The 19,462-nt window shown below is 41.6% G+C and overlaps 1 protein-coding gene across 1 annotated transcript in view; it reads right to left on the bottom strand.

Moving 5' to 3' along the window:
* Positions 1-434: 434 nt before the first annotated feature.
* agmo (alkylglycerol monooxygenase) overlaps positions 435-19,462 on the bottom strand; it is a gene marked incomplete at its 5' end in the record, with an annotated part of 45,616 nt that continues 26,588 nt past the window's right edge. Inside the window, 3 exons of the mRNA XM_080425857.1 lie at positions 435-523; positions 14,968-15,073; positions 17,740-17,822. Of these exons, the coding sequence (XP_080281983.1) occupies positions 443-523; positions 14,968-15,073; positions 17,740-17,822 (270 nt within the window). The 3' untranslated portion in view covers positions 435-442. The remainder of the gene's footprint in view (positions 524-14,967; positions 15,074-17,739; positions 17,823-19,462) is intronic.

Genomic DNA, 19,462 nt, shown 5'->3' with positions numbered 1-19,462 from the left:
AGACTGCGCTTTTTCTTCATAGAAGGTGGATAGTGTGAACATACCCTCAGTCACCACATATCCAGACACACATATATACATATATATACCGTATAAATACAGTATGCATACTAAAACTGCTTTTCATAGAAGTGGAAGGATGTCATTAGTAGGTCATTCATGCATATATCATGCTCATCCTTTGACGTTGGTTAAAATTTGTAGCTATGAAATTATCTAACACTTAAATTAAATGAAAAAAAAGAAAAAAAACTAAATGATGGAATCCCAAACCACCAGGTTGTGTCAGGGGTCAGGTGTCGGGGCACCCACACACACAACAAATTGTGTTATTTTGTAATTTGGTTTTATTTTATGTTACGTTGGCTACATTTGTAAACTCTCAGAGTTAAATGAACACTGAGGATTTTACGGTGTGGTCGATTGGAGGCCCACTCTTCACTCAGTTGGACTTCTTCTTGATGCTGACCAGCTGAGAGAAGTTCTGCAAGCCCCAGTAAAGCAGAGAGAGGGAGACAAAGGCCTGGAGACAAAAAAAAACAAGCATGGGGTTTTAGGAGGATCTTATGCTTTAAGTTTACCATAGCACAGTGGTTCTCAACCTGTCGACAGTGAAGTGACAATTTAAGGACTTTTAAGACCTATTTAATACCTCCAACAAAAAAAGAAAGAAAAGAAAAAGACAATTACTGCATTAAAAGGAATCAACAAACTGTAGTATACAATCTGGTCAAATATTGGTCAAATAATATAAGAAAGAGGCAAACATTTTGGAAATAGACGATCTACAAGCTCACAATGCCTCTCGTTGCGAGGCGTTGTGAGTTTGTAGATCTGTCTACATCTGTTTGTAGATCTGTCTATCTGAGTTTGTAGTTTGTAGATCTTGTAAATCTAGTAGTAGATGGGCTATTTTCACTATTATTGCTATTTTGGTAAAACTTCTTGAAAATGTCTATTACAGTATGTCTAAAATGTATTCCAATACAGCAACGCATTGCACTTTGTAATTTGTACTTAAGAATCAACTTTCACTCATAGTTGAGTAATACTTGATCAGGAGTATCTGCTATATACAGTACTTTAGACTGAAGTACTGGGGTTGAGTACTTTGCCCACCACTGTCACAGTCTCAAAATGCTGCCGTCTTCAAATGCTTCCTGCAATGGAACAAGATGTTCCTATGGTTTATCGGATGTGTCTAAAACAACAAGGCTTGAGCCAACCCCTGTGCATACTGTTGGCCATCGGAGGTACCCAAAATATAGCTACTGTTTGCATAGCACTACCTGCAATAAATTATGTTGGACTTACAAATAGGATGTAGGGTCAAATGAGTAATCAGCAAGTGCTCATGTTCAGCTTGTGGATGGTGAACCTTTCAGTAAAGCCTGATTCATACTTTGTCGCACGACACGAATAGCAGAACTACAAGCTCACAACTCGTTGTGAGCTTGTATAGGTCTGCTATTCTCAGAGCATAAATTAGGTTTCAGACTGCACACCTAAATATTTTGTTCTACATGTCTCCATTCTTGAGATATGGCCAATTATGTAATGTTGACCAAGACGTTGATGGTGACTGTGAACATTGGCCTTTTTGATCCAAAAGTTAATAATCTCTTCAGGACAGCCAACTGATGATCATTTTCAACCATGTTTCATGAAAATCTGCCCATCTGTCAGCTGGCTAACAAAAACTAAGAAAACACATTCAGTCATTTCCACTACTGAGTAAAAATACAAAGAAATGCTGTTATAGCAGTGTTTCTAAACCTTTTTAATGTCAAGGACCCTCAGTTTGATATGCATTAGACCACAGACCCCCATTTGATATGATTTTTTTCTCTTCTATAGAGCACCATCTACTGTAAATTCCCCAGGGTTAATTTAACTCTGAGATTGTACAAATGAAACAAATAGGCCCATAAGGAACCAACTCTCTGGGTTACATCCCCAAAAGGGTCCATTCGGTTCCCAAATATCAATCATTTAGCTGGGGATCCCCTGGAACCCCCTCAAACCCTTGGGGGTACCCGGAACCTAAACTGTGAACCACAGACTTACAGTATAGCTTACTTTCTCAACATTGCTTATCCCGCTATTCTGAGAGAAAAAAAACTCTGATGAATGCTGATGTACGTCAAATTTGTGAGAGAGAAAAAGTCACAAATCTAGCCTTTTTTTATTTTTGTCACTCGGTAGCGGAAGCAGGCTTCCATACTTAGTAGTTGGACCATAGAATCATAGTGAAAAGTTGACTCCAAAAGGTTAAGGAGTGGGGCAAAGTCATCTCCCATGATGGTCTCACATCAGGGTTGAGGGGTCACCACCATAGGGGACCATGCTATTCAGCAAAAGGGGCTTGCGAAAAAACGGCCCTACCCTCCACCCCCAGCTGTGTTCTGGGCCATAAACTGCATCCTACCTTGCAAAGCTAGCCAAAACCAGACCCCTGTCCATCACAGGCAAAAAAGCCTGATGGGAAAAAAGCAATGTTTTCTCCTGGACGCCACAGCTGTTTTCCTCTGAGAGAGAGAGAGAGAACGCGAAGGGGAAGGGATGTAGGGTGAGAGTGAGAGAGTGAGAGAGAGACAGAAGTTAAGAGTGGGAGGGAAAGAGAGAGGAGCAGAAGGCAAGAGACAGAGAGAACGAGATCACAACACGGACTGGAATGTGCCCTCCTCCTTCTCCTCCTCTCCTCTCCCCCCCCTCTGCTTTCCGCCTCTCACTACCTGTTCTGGCAACATGTTCCCCACAGAGAGAAAAAGAGGATGGGAGTGCAGGACACACACACAAAAAAACATACTGTAGAAGGCAGGGAGCAACTGATGGGAGTAGAGAAATAGTGCCAAGTATCAAAAGAAGCATTCTTTTCTTTTTTTTTGGCGATGTAGCACCTACAGATTACACAGACGTGAAGTTGTGTCGTGCCCATCTCCGAGATGGATTGGGATCAAGAGCACATAACAGTCTCGGAAGAACCTCGCAAATCACCTTACACTCCAACGGACCAAAGTCTGACAGATATTTCTATCAAAGCATGCTGAGGGGAAGGGAAGTCTTTTTCTTTCTCTTTCTTTTCCAGTTCCCATCTTCCCCCATTGGCTCCACTGAGCTACATTTTAATGGACTAGGTAGGAAATCCATGTGGGACAGATTACACCGTGGAAGGAAGCGGGTTCGATGATCTGCAAATAAGCGCTACAACCAGAGAACACCAGCTCCTAAAGTAGGAATCTCAACAAATCGCCTCACACTCACTTTGTTCTGATTTGGAGAGAGAGGGTAGTTTGTTAAGGGCACCAATAAGACAAATCAATCACATGTGGTTTTTGTATGTTTCCCATGATTTTACGTTTGTTTCAGGTGGATGAAGAGAGGCAGAGTGGACAGAGCATCCAGCTATGATATAATTGTAAGCTCAGATATCACAAACACCAAATCAAAGAGTACACATAATTATGCCCACTTGCTTTTTCCAGTTAAAAAAACAGAGCAGGTAAATCCAGGTGAAAAGTATGAACCCTAATTGACTGCTGCTGGGTCCACATGTGGCATAAAGGGGAAATGTAGTACATGAAGGGGTGCATGTAGCCAATCGGACTAAGATTTAAGGCTTAGCTTTGAGGCAGATCAATTCCTGTTTCCCAAATGAGTGCTGTAATACATTCTGTAACAAATATATAGAACACGCACCCTAGTGTAGATGGATGCGAGCAGAATTTGGGCTAGTTTCTTTCACTCTCTCATTGTCATTGCTAAATGTGCTGTGTTCACTGTCAACCCCCTCTGTTGGCATGGGGAGGGTGTGGACAACCACATGCCTCCTCTGATGCACATGGAGCCACCATCCACTTCTTCTAACTTGACAGCAAATCCCCAGTTTCCCTAACCGCTGAACAGGCACCCTGACCAACCAGTAGGAGTCACTAGTGCAGTGACAAAGTCGCATTTCCCTTACCCGCTTCTCACCCACAAACACTGCCAACTGTGTCCGTTGGAGTGCCCAGCCGAGCTGAAAAGAGGGGCATCCAAACCTGACATTAAATAGGACAACATTTGCCTAAAAGAAAATGCATGACGTAACGGTGCATTTGGATTGAACCTCATCAAATCTCTCTTATGGAAGCCTATGCTAAGCCTTCCAGGCTGTAGCGGGTTAACATGGCAGAGCCCCCAGTGCTCTCCAAAGCAGCTGCACTCATGATTGAAATGAAAACAAGGCAGAATGGCTGCTGTCAGCCCTGTGATATATGACCTGTAATGGGATGTTTCCAGAGTTCCCCGTCCATATGGCTGCCTACAGTAGACCAGGCCTGGGTCAAATGGTATTTTTTAGTGTTGGTTTCAGGTCTGCTTCTATACTACCACCGTGATTTCAAAACTTTTTAATGGACAAGTCAAAATCTGAAGACACACCTGCATTCATAGCGAGAATAGCCTATCCACAAAGTGTGTGTGCGTGCGTGTGTGTTATTTTAATATATTGAAATACGATTTTTTTAGGGTAAAGAATTTGTCTCTGTATTGGAAATGAGTGTGCGCAAATACTGATATACAGGTACAGTATATTATAGAATAAAGCATAACTTTTTGCATTGAGTTGTGTAGGGGAGAACGGGGTAAGATGAACCTCTGGGTAAGTTGAACCACCCCCTGTATCTTTAAAACTATACACATGAGTTGTCATGTGACCTTAAAATCAGGACACATCCATAATTTCCACCTGGCTGTGAAGTTGAGAGAACATGGGCAAAGTGATAAGCATATTTCTACACAAAAAAAGTGTTTTTTGCTGGTCAAAGTTAAATTTTTACTTTTCTGGTATAATGATTTTTATTTTAAAGCAAATGTACCCAGGTTGAAACTTATATATCATGCATGTTGGTGATATTCCAATGTATAAAACCATGTGAATCATTTAGCTAAAGATTAGCCTGAAGCATTAAGCTAGCCAGGTTAGGTCAAAATGGTGGCCATGGGGCAAGATGAACCAAATGCCTTGGGGTAAATTGAACCAATTATCCTAATATTAATCACCATTCATATTTTGTATTATGTCTTAATACAAATTATGCTGTATGACCTTTCATTTGGATGAATACACTCATTTAAGAGAAGCTTTCAATATTGTATTAACAATTGCAAATATTAAAAGGTTCTGAATAACAAACATTATTTAATTGGTTTTATATTGTTTAAATACCATTAAGAAAATAAATAAGACTATTTGCAAAAGGGAAATGTGTTATTAAATTATTGTTGATACGTGAATACATTATTTGTTCAAGTTTAAACTTGAAAATGCAAAATATCATATGGGTAAATTTACCCGTTGACTAGGATCAACTTACCCCTTACCTGGGGCAAGTTGAACCACATGACCACTTTTTTTTGAGAACCCATATTTTTACAACCATTTGTCATAGATGCACACTCATAATTTCAATTGATAGAAGACATCTTGACGTTTTAGTAGATGTTTAGATTTTACTTCCATCTCATTTTTCCTTGCCTAGAGGTCAACATAAGTAAAAAGTGGTTCATCTTATCCCGTTCTCCCCTATTGCAATAATAATGTGAATCCCAAAGCACTCGTACACTTGTCTCATGGCACACCAGTGTCCTGTACCTCGGCACACCGTTTGGCGTTTGGGAACCACTGTACTGCCTACCACATAGGAGGCAGTACAATCAGATCAAAGAAAAGTGCATTAAAGTGCTTTTAGATTATCGGAATTCTCTGGCTCTGATTGTACTCTCCTAAATGACAGGTCCAAGCTATCATGCCCTGAAATAGACGAGAACAAACTATAAAATGTGTTGTGAATAATATGGTATTTGGCATACATCTCTAAGGTCCAACTCCATGTAGGTAGGGTAACACACAAAACAGATAATGCTTTATGCGTCTGTATACCAGCATGCTGTATAAAGTGTACACATACAAATGAATATGCACAAGCCAGGTGTGAAAATACACACATGCACACTTTCACATACAACACGCACGCACGCACGCACGCACGCACGCACGCACGCACGCACTGCTCTCCCCTGTGCAAGTTGTACTTCCTGTCTGTTCATTACAAGCAGATACGTATATACAGTCTATATGCTGAGTTCTTTGGGCAGACCCAGAGGAAGGACACACTAAGCAGCTTAATGTCTCACCAGAGAGCCCAGTCTGGTGCCTGCTTTGTAGCACAGCCATGAGAAATATCCCCGCCACACTCCCACACATAGACGCACAGCCAGACGTAACATATGTGCTGCACTAGCAGCAACAGTGCAGTGGAAGTGTATCAAAACATTAGGGAGTCTGGTGATGTTGCAATTTTAACACAGTGGCTAGTCCTCCTGAGATCTAACTGTTTGCAATAGCTGCTATAGAGATCAGTTTTAGCGTCTTATTCTACATCTATAGTGCTGTATCTGACTCAGAATTTCCTTAGGAAAATATTGGATTTGGCAGTTCAATATGACGATTCAACAATATTATGTTATATAGAAAGGTCTATTAGTCTCTCTGGCAAAATGTAAAACAGAATAATAAACCAGAATAGGGACACTAGGGTTCAAGTGGGCAGGGGTTAAGGGGGCAGTCCTAACACTACAGGCCCTGACACACCAAGCAAGAACTAACAAACGGCGACTGATCAGATTGCTTGTGTCACCTTACGTCTCTGGTAAAAGTTGCACTGGAACACACCACAAGGACTACAGCTGCCACTCAGCTGATGCTGCTGTTCTGCGCTAACAGATAAAAAATAACTCTCCATACCAGGAGGTGGCAGTAGTTTGTATCACAGGATATCTAGCAGAGCCAAGCAGAGCCGTCAAGTGCCATTTCTCTACACCAAGCACAACGTACTTGCATTCTTGGGAAGAATGTTCTCGTTAAGTTAACTTGGGGAGAATGTTCTCTCGAGTTCAAGAGAACAGAGAATATATTGTTTTGTTTTTTATAACAAATATCGTTATTACTTTTTTGCACACACAACAAAAAACAAGAAATCATGGCAAGTAATAAACACAAAGAGGTCTGTCATTTTCTGTCAAAAGAGAATATATTGTTTTTGTTTTGTTCGTTTTGTTTGTTTTTCTAGTTTGAGACAGACTTGTACATATATAAATAAATAAAAGAATATGAGTCATGAAATAAATTATAAACTGTTCCGACTAAAGTTCAGATTGTGATAAATGTCTAGGTGAAAACATAAATGAATAATATATATATAACTATATACATATATATATAGTTATAATGTTATAATAATAAACAATACAAATGTAATTGAAATTGATGCAATCCAACTGGATATTTTCCAATCATTACTGTCATCCTGACTTTGATAAGAAGGATGGACGCTCAGATAACTGAGTGAATGTGCTTTAAATGTATTGTGGATTAAATATCAAATACATCCTGTTTATGAAACTTTATGTGACATGAGCCAGGCTGGAGATGGATGAAAGGGCCATTTTCTGACGGGTGGCAAGAATCTGTTTGAAAGTAACGCTTCTATTAATAAATAAATAAATATATGAGTCAATTCGGAATAACGTTACAGCTTCAATATCGAGCATTCAGTTTAAACAGGCATCAATACATTATACACTATACAGTACAACACTACAGCAAATAGAGACTAAACTCTAAGCTCTGCAGTCTGCACCTAACTGTAAAACATTATGTATATATATACCTATACATATACACACGCTTTTGCATGTGGAAGGATCCAGGTCTGATCCTACACTATTCCATAGCATCTTCTGCTGCTGAAGTTCCCTGAGTTAGATATTCAATCCCAACCAGCCGTAAAGGTGAAAATACTCATTTCCTCTTCAGGGGGTCAATAGATCACCACAAAATTACATAAAGAACTAAATTGTGCCTTGTTAAGAAGGCACTGAAAATCATAGCATGAAAAAAAAACGAACAAAAAACGAAATAAATCATAAGGCACATTCCACATTCAATATCTCTTATAATTCACTTTAGACCCCGTGAGCTTGGCTTGAATTCAGCCTCAATAGGAGAAGTCTACACCTCTCTAATAACCACAATTCCCTGGGTGGCCCCGCTGGCGGACAACTTCGTGGAGAGCGCACTAGCTAGCCGGCGGAAAGTTGGAAGCAACGGTAGAGGGCACGAATCCAGAAATGCGATGGGGAGGAAAAGAAGTCAGGGGTGGGGGGTGATTTCTGCAAAATCAAGCCCCCTGCCCTGCTGTTAGGTACATAGGTGTGGTGCTATGAGAAGAGAGGCAGAGTGGTGGACAACTGTGTCTTCTGTGAATGTGTTCAATTAGATACCTCAGAGTGAGAGCACAGACAGATGAGTCCCCTGGGACATGTAACCTCCCACCCCTGTTTCACCTCCAGGTCTGTTTCTACCTCCTCCACTTCCTCTTTTAGAACATTTACCCAGGGAATGTTGACCGGCTTTTTTTTTTTTCAGCGACATCCTCCTTCAACTCTGAGACCTGTAAGGCTTCATTTTGAAATCCATAACTTTTAGGTCCTATCTGGCTTAAATGACTGCCGGTCTCCTGCACGAGAGACCACATTTCTACCACTGTTCCAAGAAGTCATCCCCGCTTGGCAGGGGAGATAATGCGCTTATAACCTTCAGGCAGTAGTACTTGTCAAATAGTAGGTACCCTGGTGTTTTGTCTTACAAAGCACCTGACACCTGGGTCTAAGCAGTTTTAACACTCTGGATTTGACTGTGCACTGAAATCATTGAGTCATATTCCAGCCAGTACTCCCACAGCGCCCTGCTGTTGGCAATTCGGCTCCTCTAGAGTCTACAGGGTGTTAAGCACTTGGACCCTAGACCCTAAAATAGCAGATGTACAAGCTGTTCAAGCTCACAACTGCACATTGTGAGCTTGTAGATCTGCTTTTTTCCGGTGAAGAGGGGAAAAGCAGCGGACCTCGCATAGAGCCCTGAACCCTGGTCAATTAAGTACATTGGGTTTAAGTGGTTAAGCGCTGTGCTCAAAGGCACCTTGAAAGTAGTTACTAAGGGGAGACAGTTTATCATTCACATATCGCAGAGACCCCTCTGATCACAGTCCTGCTTATTTATCTACGAGGCTACTGCCGCCGCTTCTAAGGCATGCGCCCACGCTAGTGCACATGGAGGAAGATGATTTGTGGTCAGAGCGGAGAATAAACTTTTAAAGGATTGGTCCACATGTCAACGCCTGTTCCCAATTCTGCAACCTCAGCCTGTCTTCAGTTCAAACTTGCAAGTCCGGTACGTGCGCTCAAATCACAGCAAAACCACTAGACATTTACCATCTCACTCCATATGAGATTACCAGGAAAAGAGCCAGAAAAGATTTCTCTTTACAACAGTATCAGACAAGTGATCGAGCAATTTAGAGAGAGAGAAAGAGAGAGAGAGAGAGAGAGAGAGAGAGAGAGAGAGAGAGAGAGAGAGAGAGAGAGAGAGAGAGAAAATATGTAACCAAGTGTTAAAAGGTTTAAATGTATTCCACAGAACCAAAGCTTGATAAATGAATATGCTAAGCTTTCATGCTGTGTCACACTGGCATATTTTATGGCCAGTCTTTCTTGACTTGTGCATAGTTATATACATTATAAAATATTATGTCATCATTTCTAATGTTGTGAAATTGTGAGCAGACTTCTTCTGAGAGCATTATTACTGCCGTATGAAATCTGATTTATGCGCATTTCAAGAGGGGAGAGGAGTAAATACCAGATTCGTTTTACGGTCACATGCAGGCCCTGAGGCCATGTAATAAACTAAATCACAATTACTGTAAGAAGATGCAATCATTTCAGTTCAAAAGAAAGTAAACCTTGTCCTAAGAAGTGAACTAAGCAAAGCCCCAGAACCAAATACTGATGGAAAATTCCCTAAAGACCAATCGGTGGTAGACTTCCATAGTTTTCCCTGGCAGCAGGTTTGACAACATAAACCAAGTGCTTACACTTTGACGGACATGATCCCCTGCACATTGAGTGATAATATTTCACACCGTGTACTGTCGACCGCCAAATTGTTTACTCTCACACAGCAGTCCTATCCAGCACAATTTTTTTTCTTCTTCAAATCGCTCCACGTTCGCCACGAGAGGAGATTTCCTTTCCTTTCCATTCCTGCGAGCTTTCAGATGATGTCATGCTCACCGAGTTTCCATAGCCGCACACGATCCCGTTAACCTCAGCAGTGCTCCTTTGCTACCATGCATTCCTGCCACAGAAAAGGACACTAACCTCTCGCACCTGAGATCTGCGCTCATGGAAAACAACGTTTACACATAACAAAAACCTCCCACTGATAGCGGTCTTATCTCAGTGTTCAGGGTTGGAGAGTTCTGACAATGACTGGAAGGGGTAAAGGGGGGTATAGGTGGTTTGGGTGGGAGTCATCGTTTTTGCAGACCAGTCAGGTGTTGTGTTGGAGATAAGGGCCTCTGCGCAGTGAGGTGAAGCTTTTGTGTTGGACATGAACTTGATAATATTGTTCTGGCCTCTCTGTTTTTTTTTTTTTTTTTTTGGTCACAATGGTATTTATCTTTCCCTTGGAAGTTGAACACGAAAAAGATAATCATAGACTGGTATACACTTCAGTTGAAAACTGTACATTTCAATGGGACTTAGCAATAGGCTACAGCTTGCACGGGTTCTCTTTTATACAGTAATGCCAATTTTGAGAGGCATGGCAACCTCTTGATCTAGGAAACGTTTTTATTTGCAGCTTTCATAAAGAAGGTGGTTTCAACACGGCACCACTCCGCAACGCATTGCCACAGAAAGGGGGTTCCCTGCCCCACCACAGCTACACCTATCACCCATAGTTTCATAACCAAACCTACACACATGAAAACAAACGGCCAAATGGAACAACAGACATCAAACAACAGCATCAATCACAATAAACAAAGCAAAACCAGTCTCTAAATCAAATAACAAACCAAATTAACGCAACAATAAAACAATAAGTGCTGGCACACCCCGCGGCATGCTGGGAGCCTTTCAAGCTGAAGTGTCACACCCAGGGACGCTATAATATAGTAAAACACAGTGTGCAGACATCTATGACTATGCTTCCATTCGCCAAAAGGAATTATTTGGAAAGCTAAACAGGGGGTGTCAGTAGATGATCGGATAGCGCACGTAACTGAGAAGACCCTGGTTTGATTCCAGCCAGAGATCTGTGTTGCATCATGCCATTCTAACTCTCTTCCCTCAGCTTCCTGTCTCTACGCTCTCCTATCTAATAAAAAGCTACATTTATGTTCTCTACACTTGCTCTCTCTTTTTGGTCATCAAAGATAAATGGTCTGTACTAATAGTTAAATGACACATGTTCTGCAGTACAAATGATGTCCAGTTGGTGTACAGAGCTGTACAGTGTCAATGCATTAAATAATGTATTAATAAAGACTTATACTGTATGAGGCTGCCACTGACTGTGCAAACAAGGATTTCAGCCAATGTAATAGTGCTTCAGTCTCCATAACAACATTGATGACCAAAGACAGGTATGCTTTAAACAGTTGTACTTTTTAGAGCTCTCTTTTAAATTACTGTGACTTCAGTGTTACACAACAAAATCAGAATAGTCCATTTTACAGTCTCATAAAATGAACAGTCCTGAAAAGTCCATTTTCAACCATATGGGTAAAAAATTGACAGTTGGTCAGTTTTTAACACTCTGGATATTATTGCAACATACAGTTCTGGTCCACAGCACTTCTGTCCTTTCATTCAAGCAAATCAGGAACATGCATGGCAGTACAACTAAAACTATGTTACATCATTACACAGTAAAATCCAGTGTTAATTGACCCATAAGAGTTTACTGACTACAAGCTAAGCTAAACAACATGCCCTCTCTGATACTCACAACATACACAACACACAAAATCACAAAGCCTATGAACATACACACAGCATGCACTGACATGCACTTTCACAAATGTATGAATGGGTGGATGCACGGCACGCACAAATAAGCTACACATAAACTACCTAATTCACTCACACTTGTTCCTACGGCTGGGCGATATGACTTCAAATCAGTATCACAATTATTTCAAACCTTTCCACAATTAATCCTATATCAACATTGGCTAAAGGGAGGGCAGGCCGGCGGGCGGGTGGGCTGACAACGGCCACGTCACTCTGACACAACCATGAACAAACCCGATACGCCCACATGCAGGCAGGACCACGGCCACATCGCTAAACTCAGACATAACCATAAACAAACCTGATACGCCCATATATAGGCATGTCACTATGACTCATACATTACCATAAACAAAGTGACCATGCCCATGTATGGACGAAACAGGTACAAAGCCTCATGTAAGCCCGACGACCCCTTGGGTCTGGCAAATAGTGGTTAATCAGAATAATCAAATTACTTGATTATAAAATATCTAATTTTATGTGTCGATTTGTTTTGGTTGTAAGTCGGTTATTTGGTTCTAAATATCGGTTTCGATATATTTCAGTTATTTGCCCAGCCCTACTTACTCCTCCACTACACTTTGAAGCATTCTGTCCCCAAGCACAGACGTGCGTGCACACAAGAACAAAAAAGAAGAAAAAAAAAAACACCCACCACCCACCCTGTCCTCTACACAGCTTTTAAAATTACACACACTAGCACCAGCATCATCCCGTCTGAACCGCCATGGCCTTCCATGTCTGCCACACAGACGCTGGGCGTGGGTGGGTGAGTGTGGTGGCTGGGAGCGAGAGAGGCAGCCCTGGTTTGCAGGTCAAGCCTGCAGCTTTACAAGGGAAATCTCCAGAGCCACTATAAATACCGCTGTGAGCTTTAAGGGTGCTGTATATCACACCGCTGGCTTTTAAGGACCACAAACCAACCTCGTTTTTTTCTAGTCATTTTTCTGTAGTCTCTTCTCATATACAGTCGCATGGGCCTGAATACAATTAAATGTGTATTTCGCCCCCCCCCCCCCCCTCCGTTTCAAGTCACTGTTAATTGATTGGCGCGACTTCAAAACAGGTCCCGCTCTGCTACAAAAAGTTGGCCGTTCACCTCACACGTCAAGACCATATATCATTAATGTACACTCAGGTTTGGGGATTTCCCCGCCCCCCCCCTATTCTGCACATTGCCATAGTAGAAAGCTAAAGGGGCAAATACGTCAGGAACCATTTTATGAAAACCGTTAGAGGTTTCAATGAGCTCCACCTGCATGGGTGACATTTATTCAACTGATTCAGCTGATATACCACGACTTGAAATGAAGCCTAATGATTCATTCAAGGAAATGGGGGTACATGAGACAATGATGCTGTCAGTGAAACACTGCCATGTGGCACGTGCTGCATAAATCAAGACATGATATGCATTTTTTTGTCAAGCATGATGCAATAATTCATTTCATGATAATAAACAAAACAAAAACAAATATTACTAAGAGAGTCATCTTGAACACCTGAGCGCTGCAGATGTGGAGTAGGGACAATAAAAGGAGCGATTCAGCGCTCACGTGCAAATCTCATCAGCCAGCGCTAGTTAGCGGCAGACAGCATTAATTGCTTCCAGAAGTGTTGCTTTCGTTCACACTGGCTGAGGTGGCAAAGGCGGGGAGGAAAAGAGGGAGAGAGAGAGAGAGAGAGAGAGAGAGAGAGAGAGAGAGAGAGAGAGAGAGGGGGGGGGGGAGAAAGTGGTTGGGTGGGAGGAGGGCACATAATGAGAGGTCAGCCGCCGAGCCGCGATCTACAGCTCAGCTGCGAGTGCCAGAAAGGCACGGCAATTTTATGGTCAATTGGGCCGTGCATCTGGTCCCATACATCACACGACCTAGAGCCCACTCACTCTCGCACACCACATGCACATACATGTACACACATAGTAGTTCTATACACTAGTATTATAGTTTCCCCACTGCTAATGAGGCCACTTTGACCATGAACACCTTTGTGTGCCAATCATTTTCTTTTGAATTTCTTACTCTTTTAATTTACACTATAAATTCGTAAGGCTACATTGTAATTCTTTTTCATGATGTAAATTTGTAACAGCTGCTGTCTTGAAAAGTGCTTTATAAAAATAAGTTTATTTTTCTAATTATCATGATATTGAAATGAAAACAAGTCACTGTGGGAGTTTTAGGTCACCATGCCACCATGCCAGCCACCTCTCATCATCTCCTCAGTCTTCTACCTGAGCTCTAACTCACTGCCTGCTGGGAGACACAGGCCTGCTGGCTTCATGGGAGACCCCTACAGGCCGCACTCCCACACTACAACCGCAAACACGTTTGTGCATACACGGAACGGAACACACACACATGACATTAGGGGTGCATAATTAGGAGTAATGAGGCACTACGTCCTCCCGGTGGGGGCTCCTCACTGGAGCCACTAGGGTACAACAAGCAGTGGCAAGCAGTGCCAATGGCTACTCTAAATAAAACATTTACATAAATATCACTGGACCGAAACTTTTGTAAATTTACTAATTCAGTTTTTTTTTTTAAAGCCTGCATGAGTAAAACAATCATATACACTAAGTAGTGGCAAAGTGAGAGAACTGTCATGCAGTTGGAGGCATACATGTCACGCACACACGCATGCACACATATCCACCTGTTACTGCGATGTGAGGCTACAATGATTAGTTCACTGTATTTGGACACTGTATAGAGCTCTTTCACTCTCTTTGTCGGTGATACATAATATGTACATACAGTAGCTATATAATATATTGTACAGCATAATACTCTTTAAGCACTTAAGCCCAATATATTATATAGCAAAAACAGCCGAAGTTCACAACGCGTCGCAATGAGAAGCAATCTGCATCAAAATCATGCAAAAACACCAAATGTAAACTGTAAAAACTAAATGTATGCACTCATGGTCCTTTGGATAAAAGCATCCGCCATGTGTATGCTGTTTTCTTATCTAATTCCCAGTGGATTCTCTTACCTCTATCGGCACAGCCAGTGATGGTAGGAGGGGCTTCATGTAACCGTAACGCTGCATCATCACCATGACAACACACCGCATCATCTCCAAGATGGCTGCCCCTGGCCTGGAACACAGAACACCATCAACACTCAGTCAGTGGTGGAAAGTACATTTTGAGTTACTTAAATTTTTCTTGAACTTTGCAATACTTTATACTTCTACTCCACTACATCTCAGAGGCAAATCTTGTACTTTTTACTCCACTACAATTATTTGACAACGTACTTGTTACTTTGTAGATTTAGATTATTATCATTGTTGGGGGTAACGGCATTACAAGTAACGCCTTTACTGTAACGGAATACTTTTTGGGGTAACGGAGTAACCTCACGTGTTAGTTTTGCAATTAGAGTACTGGGTTACTTAGTTACCTTTTCTAAAATAATGGTGTTACTTCGTTACATTTAAGACCTATATTTCCCTGTTCTTTCTGTTGCCACAAAGGAAAAGGACACATTTGGGCTGTTTCCTGATAAAAGGACAAGCTTGTCTCAGTCAACGAAGACTTGCACGGATGTCGGTGACCGATGCCTTGCAGTCTGTGGTGATTGCGTAATCATTCTACCCTATTCAATGGGTCACCACTTTTGGTGTGACACACGGCTGACGGTATTACTGGTCTCGCTTACATTAATGTGTCGCACGTGTGCGACATGGCAGAGATTGAGAGAAGACGGAGAGGTTGCCCTTTAGTACAGCCGTGGAAGTATTCACAATATTTTTTGATTTATTGATGAAAGGGGGAGAACGTCAATGCAAATTAGCCATGGTGAAGCCCAGCACAGCTCCACAACACTGGTGATCACTCCTGGGTAGGCTGCACTCTTGATTTTATGTTTACCAAACTCCCTCGCAGGTGGGTTTTAATTGGCGTTAACACAAAAATAATCTAACAAGTTACTTTTCTCAGAAGGTAATCCTGTAATGTAACGGAATACTTTTTAATGGCAGTAAACCTGTAATGTAACGAGTTACTTTTAAAAGTAACGTTAACTTACGTTACCCAACACTGATTATTATTACATAACATACATAACATAACCACTTGAGCCCTAATTTATACTTCATCTATTAAGAATAGCTGATCTAAAAGCTCAAGCTCTGTGAGCTGTGTAAGTTGGACAAATTATGAATTTGGAAAAAAAAATTAAATAGCACATTCATGATGACTGGGCTATACTTTTACTTTTGGTACTTTAGTATATTTTGGTGCCAATACTTTCGTACTTTCACTCAAATTACATTTTGAGTTACAAGTACTTTCACTTAACAGAGTATTTCTACATTGTGATACTCATTGCTACCTTTACTTAAGTGAAAAATCAGAGTACTTTTTCCACCACCGCACTCAGAGAACATTTCATCTCAATCCTCTTAGTTCATCTTCTGACCTTTATTCCAAGGACACATTCACAGTAACAGCGTGATCGGAATAATCCATTATTAAATGGAAGCATTTTCAATTTGCAGAGCTGATTGAGTTCAAAGAGATTTAACCCCTGCCACTTCATGGCGAGTGACAGGAGTGAGATAATGTATCAGCAGGTCAGTTCCGGGGCTACATAACTGGTACAATATCTTTGCTGTCGGGTGGAAACCTCATATGTCCCAAACTGTTACTTTTCAGGATACAACAAATACAAGCTCAAAATGCATCACATCGCGATGCATTTTGAGCTTCGTACATCTACTATTTTCTTTCGCGTGACACTGTAGTTGATCAAAACAACAATTATTTAATTAACTCTCTCAGTGCCAAGCCCCGAGTTATTCTGTTTATTTTTCATGATCACTTTCGCTTTCTGATTCCTTCAGACTCATTGGGTTCCGGTTTCATGACGCAGATTCCGTTTCCGGTTCTCATTTTTTTTCTGCGGTCATTTTTGGCCAGAATAGGGAAAGTCACGGTTTTTCACACGGTATAAAAAACGAACGGAGAGGTCTACTTCTATTCTCTTTGGTCTGGGTGACGATCAGTCATCGTAGTCGTGTATCACATCGTAATTTAGCCCGATCAGCGATTGTCGAAAAAGTCACATCCGGTTAATGACCGGATGTGACGTAAGCCTGTTTGGGAGGGGGCGAGCGAGTCAACGAGGTGATCAATGTGTCGATTTGCTGCTCTCTACTGGTAGAACTGTCGTATGGGTTTAAAACTGCAATCAGATAATTTATTTGAATGAAAAATTAAAAAATAAAAAAACACGCAAATTGCTGGCACTGGGGGAGTACTTTTTGAAAATACTCTTGGCAGTGAAAGAGTTAAGTAATGCAGATGTTTAACAATAATTTAACTCTTGAGAGCGTAAAATGAAACCAAAGGGTCCATTTGGTTTAATTTTACACTCTCAATAGTTAAAGATCTACTAAGGGTTCATTTGGTTACCAACTCTCCAACATTTAGCTGGGGACCACCTGGAGCCCCCTCAAGGACCACTGGTGGTCCGTGGACCACTGGTTGAGAACCACTGAAGTAGGGCATCAATTTACAGAGAAAAAAACCCATAAAAACGTAAAATATGGAGATAAGAGGTGTCTACTCGACAGCAACGATATAATAGCCAGTGTGCAAGCGCTGTTGTACAGTATCGCATCAATATTTACCACAACAACCTTCTCTCACTATTTGCTCTGCTTTCCTACTGTCAACAAAAGAAAGATTTGAATAAAAAAAATAATGAATAATACAAATATAGGTTAATTAATAAAAACGTGATTGAATGACGGTACCTCTGGTCAATAATGAAACCCATGGAGGTGAGAGTGAGCAGGATGTAGCCGATCATCACCAGGATGGTAACCTGGGACAGCATCTATGAAAAAGATACATTTACACAGCATGAGAAACGGCTATGGGGAGAAAATACATTAGAATCTAAACCTTAAATCAATACCATGGTTGGTTAAGTTACAATTGCAGGAGAGCCCACTGGGAGAGAAGCCATAAACCACAGTTTTGTTCGAACATACGCGAAAATGCCAACGCAAACAAGCCTGACCTTCAGCATGAGCGCATTGGCACACGTCCCGTGGTGTTGCACTCTATCTCTTTCTTTACACTGACAAGCCCAGTTTACATAGGAGCACTAATCATTTCAGATGCGTCTTGACAAGGGATTTGACCACAGTGGAAGAGTTTGAATACAGATAGCCTTGAACAGAGCCAAGGCAATCAACGTGAGAAAGCTGGTCCCATGCATATCCACACTGACCTATCAGCTGTTTGCGGTCAGTGTGGACAGCGTGCGCTCGCGCACGCGCGCGCGCGCGCGCACACACACACACACACACACACACACACACACACACACACGCACACGCACACGCACACGCACACACGCACACACACACTGTCACACTCACAGCCTATCTCTTGATCTCTATCTTTCTCACACGTAAGAAGAAAGAAACGTCAGTACATAAATGCTGATAATATACACAGACACAGACACACACACACACACACACACACACACACACACACACACACACACACACACACACACACACACACACACACACACACACACACACACCGCATGCGTGCGTGCGCATGTGCATACGTGGTGGTGATGAATGCTGTATGTGAAGTACAGTCCAATCCATATTCCATCCATGGCCAATCTACTGTAAGGTCTTGGCTGAAGGCAGCAGTTGAATGTTTGGTCTCTCCTGAGGATGCCGTGGTCTGTCAACTTCGGTTTACATCTCTACTGCACTCAATAAAGACTCTCACAACCAAACCCCAGTGACAGCCCATGTGCGCTACATACTCAGCAGGCCATATATAGTAAATAGAGGATCTGCCTATCAACAGGATGCAATAAAGTAGTATTTCTTTGTGCTTTACCCAAGAATTGTAATCCACGAGCCTCATATGAATCATATTCTTTGAGCCCACGCATGGGAATGGAGTGAGCTGGTATGGTTATGGTTCTGTGACTCAATAAGACAGTTTCGTCCGGCTGTCAAACTGTTTCCATTACAGGGGACGCAAGTCACCCTAAACCATAAAAAATCATTACAGTTGACTGTTCAGCAGTTAAGTGACATTAAAGTTCAAAGGCTATAGATACAATTATTTTTAGCAAGAGGTATAATGACTGGAGGAATTATTTTAGCATCAAGGGTTATGTGAACCTATCCATGTCTTCTAACCCTGGGGGCACAGTAGGCCAGACAGTGTGTTTTGTCACATGATCTTTAGTTTGACTATCTGTTACCCCAAGGGAACAGACCCCAGACGCTAACAGAAATCCTTTAGGGAATATCTTTCCAAATTCATTTGCTGTCATCAGGTGGAAAGAAGTAATATTCACATGCTAAAAGAAATGGAAGGGAAACGTTTTCATGCTTCTTTCAGCGTGATAATTTTTAATTTTGGCGGCGTGTCAAATTACAGCAATAACAGCAGTGAGCAGAGATGAAAGTTAACATCTGGTGGTGGTGTGGT

Source organism: Gymnoscopelus braueri (genome assembly GCF_963280865.1).
Source record: "Gymnoscopelus braueri genome assembly, chromosome: 4".
NCBI lineage: Eukaryota > Metazoa > Chordata > Actinopteri > Myctophiformes > Myctophidae > Gymnoscopelus > Gymnoscopelus braueri.
Note: the sequence above shows the minus strand (reverse complement) of the source record. Positions and strands in the feature narration are given on the sequence as shown.